The sequence below is a fragment of the Oryzias melastigma genome, linkage group LG12 (genome assembly GCF_002922805.2).
Source record: "Oryzias melastigma strain HK-1 linkage group LG12, ASM292280v2, whole genome shotgun sequence".
NCBI classification, from domain to species: Eukaryota; Metazoa; Chordata; class Actinopteri; order Beloniformes; family Adrianichthyidae; genus Oryzias; species Oryzias melastigma.
Genome location: NC_050523.1, coordinates 11,448,446 through 11,454,569, shown reverse-complemented (window position 1 = coordinate 11,454,569; position 6,124 = coordinate 11,448,446). Strand labels below are relative to the sequence as shown.

Here is a 6,124-nt window from a genome sequence, read left to right as displayed (position 1 = left end):
TCACTTGAAAAGCAGGGGTCATCTCTCAATCTAACATTCTGAATGTTCCACATGGGAGTCAGCAAGCACTACATACTCCAGTTTATAACTTGAATAACTTGTACTAAGAAAAGAAAATATTTAATTTCGAGAAAAAAAAAAGATTAAGGTTACATCTGAATTCCCCCCCCCCCATCACTATGTAGTGGTGCACCATAGAGTGCGTTCGCCATTTTCTAATGCTGTCCGAAACTACTAATTCCAAAATTGAGTGCACTCGAAATTTCCCAGAAGTCTTTGCGAAAAACTAGTGTGGATCGATGCTCACTAGATTAGCGAATATAGACCACAATGCATTGTGGTCAAACAATTTTCAAACAAAAAAAACATGTTTAAATGTAATATTTGAATAAATCATCCACATTTTCACCAGCAGAACACAATGGAGTCATAAATAAATGTAGTAAAATGTTCGTATTTATTCAGTTTTAACTTTGTGAAATTGGTGACGTCATATCCGGTGTTTTGAAAAATGAAAGAAAAGTAGTGACCATTGTGTCCGAATTACCTTTACAATGCAGTCCCACATTATATTGTTTTTTAAGTAGTTAGGGGTTGGGGGGGGATTTGGGAACAACCTAAGATGAGCAGAAACCTGTTTAAAAAGGGAAGCAGAGGAAGAATGGTAAGTTGGAAAAACAGAATGACTAGAATTTTATGGAATTTGGGCTTCTTGGAGCCAGCAGGAAGTTCTTAATTGGAATGCCAGAAAGGAGGAGGGGTCACTGAGTCCAGTTGTCATATAGAGTCAATGGCAGGAACCAAACAAAGGATTTTCTGATTAGAGGTCGACCACTCCACCATGCACCATGGCTTCCCTCTATATAGTAAAATGTACTCTTTTGTTTACAGTGTTAAAAACTAAATATATTAAATAAATGATACTATATCGGACTAGAAGCTTTGTCTTGTAGTGAAAAATGTTCTATTGCAGTTTCATTAGAAGTCAATAATCATGAATTGGTTAGTTTGTGAAAGATTCTTTTCGTCTTTATAGATAAAAAATCCATGGGTGTCTGTTTTCAACTTGCACAGCACAAATATGCGACTGAAAGTAGTTCTAGACAGCGTTTTAAACTGTGGAATTTCATTTTTTAAATGTGCCTGGATTCATTTACCAACTGTATTTGCTAAAAGGAAGAACTGGGGATTTCTTTTTGGCTATTCCTTTAAGAGTACAACTATTTAACCTCTTTTCATTGCTTGTCCAAATGTTCAAGGGCTGCTTAGATATTTATCAAGTCCAAACGTGGCATTTGTCTAACCTCACCAGAGTCTTACCTTGAGTTCAAATCTCTTTGCTTTCCTAGTTTGTGTTTAAACTGGTGTTCAGAGCAAGAGTCCAGAGGAAGTGGACACACAGCGATTTATCCCGCTTGAGGCCAAGTGGATCAAGATCTGCCTCCTCTGGTTTAAATCTCTAAACTAAGCTTTTGTTTTATCTTTCAAACTGTGCCCTGTCAGGATGTCAGAAGCAGGTCCCAACCGGCTGAGCCACGTGAACCACAGGGAAACAGTAAAGCTTTAGTTCTTTTAGCATATTACGCTGTAGACATGCCAATCATCAAACAAATTCCCTGAAGATTGATGCTGGGCCCTTTCTAGCCTACAAGTCTTCTGCTGATCAAAGATAACAAATCCCGCTACAGCTCTTTATCCTTATTAATGCTCCGAAGCATCACACTTCTTGACATGTGGTCCTTCGTGCAGACTGATGCAAAGACAGCTGAGATAACTAAGGCAATGCAAACTTTATCAGCCTTTTCCTTACGCTTTGTTAAAATTCATTTAGCAAGCGCTTAACTCCAATCTCTTTAATTTATAAAGAAGCGTTTAATTTCATGGCAAAGCCCATGAGTTCTGGTGGGTATTATTATCATTAACGGGCTTTGCGTTCACACACAAACACTGGTAAAAAAACACATCTAAAGGATACACGCAAAATATTAGACTTGAATGAAACCTAATGGATGGATATTGCTGAGATTCATTTAATTTATTCCATTTAAGCTTAACTCATGCAGTTAGCGGTTTCTTATTGAGATACACATTTAAGGAGAATTGCGGGAAACTACTTTTATTATTACAGATTTTACAACAAACCCAACAGAATTGGCCAGCATTTTCATGGACACGAGATAAAGAGCGCATTCTTCTCGTACATGCGTGGGTTTTCTCTATGCTTTGTGGGTCAATTGTTGACTCTCAATTATCCCTCAGTGAGAGTGTGATTGTGTAACCCTGGAACAGCAGGGTGTACTCATTGACATATCTTATTTTACTGGACAAAACAAGCCTTACCCATAAACAATACCTTACCTTCGGCCCACGTGAAATAGGGCCAAGCTTGTTTCGCCACTTCCTGATCTGTCTGCCGCTATTTTGTAAAGTGTTGACAGTGATTGGTCTGAGTCGGTCTGAGTCACATGTTTAGAGGAACTACTGTCGCCAAAATTATCTCAATGAAAGTCTATGGAGTTCTTAAAACCAGTGTGTGCTTCCTATTTGGAACACGAGAGGCGACGGGTTGATATGTCCAGTGTACTGTCCACTGTCACTGGGTGTACTCTGCCTTTGACCAACAGTTGCCGGGGTCAGGCTCAGATGACCCTGTGGCCCCAAAAGGGACTCAGCAGATTAAGAAGATGGATGGGTTTATGTGATAAGACAAAAGTCTATTATTAATAAAAATAATTTCCTCAATATTTTAATTAATAAAACACCAAAATAGTGAGAACGTCAGTGGCATTCCAGAGGGAACCAGAATGTGTTTACAGGATACACAGAAACTACTGTCTTCTTACACATGGTAAAACACACATAGACATATCACATGAATTCAAGGTATTTTAAAGGTACTTTCTGTGTACATACTCTTTTCTTACACATAGTAAGTACAATGAAACATGAAATAAAGAACCACAAAAGTAGCGCATAAATACCAACAACTAAGAGATATGTTAACATACCACGTAAATACCTCATAAAAATTCAGTAGGCACCATGCAAAGAGGGGCAACGTAAGTATCAACGCAATACACAGTAGATATTTTAAAAGTACCATATAAATACCCAGCAAGTACCATAGTGTAAAAGGAAGAGCTACCAAGATGAAAAGGCAACACCTTCAGCATAAAAGGTTACTAGAGCAGAAAATAAACATTTCATAGAGATTGCATTGCGGATTGAATACTGTGTGGAACTCAAAATGAAGTCCTCCATGACTATTAGTCACTTGATATTTATAAGGACAATGAGTCAAACCTAAGATATTATCTTTGTTTTTTTAGTCACTAGAGATAGCTTAGTAAAAAAAAACAGGAATTAATTCAGCAATTTTGTGTCATACTGCGACGGTTCTGAAAAGATTGAGTTCACCTGTGAGTTTGACATATTCCATTTTAAATTGTTTATTTTATTTTTAATATTTTTTGAGCAAATATAAGTGTTTTGTTGAGTAGGAAAACAACTGTGGTAAAAGTGTCTAATTTGAATAATAAAGAGTTTCACGGCTGCAGAAAATGAAATAATATAATTAAACAACATGGGATTTATTTCCTCCATTTATAAATTATTGAAATGTATCACATACAGTTTTTAAATGTAACTTTCTTTTACTTATATTGGAAAATTTAATTATAATGCAGGCTTTTTTGACACTAGAGATACTTATTTATATTAAAAAAAATGGTTTCAATTACAGATTTGATATCAAACGCCTACATTTTGGAAAACCAATCTGCCAGGAGATCAGAACAGCTGAAAAGCTGTGCATACTAACATTGAAAACCACTGTGCTGCATGCAACCTGTGTGCTTTGTAGCAGCAGTGAAAGGTGTAAATAGTGTAATAGGGAAAGGATGGACACACAGAAGGTGAGATGCACGTTGAGCCTGCATTGTGGTCCTGCACAGATAGGCCATCGTCATCCTTTTGGCTTCTCCTTTCATCCCTGACGGCATGTGACTTATCAAAATGAGCCAGACTTTCATTGAGGGGGGGTGACAGTTTGAGGGGAAGTGCCACTGGATACTGTAAGCCTCACTTCTCCCCCAGCCTCCACTCTTTTTCCACATACATACAGATAAAGACGAACACGCGTCTGTGCAAACGCAGATGAAGCAACCAAACACCACAGTGAGGGACCGCTGATTCCCTCTGCTGCTCCACTGAGGTTTCCTGATAGATAACACTTTTTTTCACCCAGATAATGTGTCTTGTGTGATGCAGGGAAAAAAAAAGTTAAGATGTGAAACATCAAGCCTCAGGAGAAGGCTAAAGGTGTGAAAGGAAACTAACAGATACACACTTTTCAGAACAGATACAAAAAAAAAAATGACTTGACACCACAGGAAATTTAAGGAAAGATAGAAAGTAAACTAAAATTTAGAGGAAATTATTTCATGCTTGCAAGTGTACACCAATTACCTGAAGGTCATTTGGAAAATCTGCCCCAAATTGACCTGTTGCGTTTTGTTGTTGTATCCGTGTAACATCTCGCCGAACAGAGTGTCATTGAAGTGGACATCCTGCCTTGAGCATTTGGACCCCTCACAGTTCTCTGCCTGCAGGAGGCAGGAGCGCCCGTCCCCTGCCAGCTTGTACTCCTGCACACACCTGAGGAGAAGAGACAGGCTGTCAATACAGCGCTCCATCTTTGAACTCATTGGAAACATTTGCATGGAAAGACTTGGAAAAAATGTATAAACAAATTAAAAAAAAAACACATAAAATATGCCTTTTTTGGCTAAACTCACTAAGTACAAGGAATATTAACTGAAAGCACCGTCATTATTGGCTTCATAATTCAAAAAATTTATTTACGTAACATAATAAAACTCAACAAACTTCATATTATCTGTGTAAAAAGAACTCTTTCCACAATCTAGAAAATATCTGAATTTTCAGTGTCATAAAAAAACAAAAACAAATCTTTAACCCATTTGTAACCAACCGCTTGTCCCCATAATGACTTAATGATTAATTATCAATTAAACAAGCCAAGTTTTTAAAACAGACACTTAAAGCTGCATCAGTAATGGTTCAGCAGTTGTGTATCTGAATGCCATACGGATGGTATGAAAATCTACATGACTGACAAAAATAAATTAATCTGTTCGTTGCTCTCTATGAAAATCCGACGGCATTTGAGAGCGAAAAACAGCCTCAAATCAAATTTCCATGTTGCTACCCACAATGCACAAGGAGGTAATCTTTCAGCAACAGCTTGTCCATAAACACAGCTGACCAGACCCAGTTTTAACATACAATAATAAGCTTTGTGTAAATGTACAAAACCTTTAAAATATCCAACATTTGGAGGAAGTTTTGTTCTGTTTGGGTGGTTAGAAGCAGCTTTGGGCTCAAGGAGGAACAGGCAGAGGCAGAGGAATCACTGCACTCTAAATGAAGCATGAAAAACTGTTACTGGATGAACATCAGACTTCTAAATCAGCATCTTCAAGATGGGAAAACCACTTATATTCATATTTAATAGAAAACTGTCAAGAGGAAAATTAATCCTACACCAGGTCAGAACACAGTAAAACAAAACATGCTGCTTTCACAGAATCACAGAGAAAATAACCTGGAAGGTATGAAAAGCTTTCTTGTCTATTGATCCATTATTTCTTTAAGGAATTCCAGAGTAATAAATTATGTAAATGAATTCAGATGAGTCTCATATTCCACCAGGTTTATACTGTATACTGTAGCAGCATTACTGCTACAGTGTGTAACAAACATGAAGTCACTGTATGCTGTATTTGGGTCAAACACAACCAGAAAATTAAGGAACGCAATTAAATCTTTTAAATATAAAAAAAAAGAAAAAAAACAAAAAACTGTTACATTTAATGTATGTTGTATGAAATGCAAAGAATTAGGCACTTATGATTATACAAGCTATAAAACAATGTATGTTAATAAACATTTTGGACAAACCTGTATAGTTTTTTTTATAAAAACAAAACAAAACAAAAAATAAATAAATGAATAAAATAATGGCCCAAATGTAAACTTTTCTGCCGATTAATAACTAAATCAAGTGCCATGAAATCTCTGCTGACATTTTTCTTTAATTTCA

The 6,124-nt window shown here is 36.7% G+C and overlaps 1 protein-coding gene across 1 annotated transcript in view; it reads right to left on the bottom strand.

Annotated features, from left to right (window-relative positions):
* Positions 1-6,124, bottom strand: part of LOC112163022 (astrotactin-2) — a 313,961-nt gene that overhangs the window by 99,795 nt on the left and 208,042 nt on the right. The window contains exon 13 of the mRNA XM_024299108.2: positions 4,468-4,656. Coding sequence (XP_024154876.1) covers positions 4,468-4,656 — 189 coding nt within the window. The remainder of the gene's footprint in view (positions 1-4,467; positions 4,657-6,124) is intronic.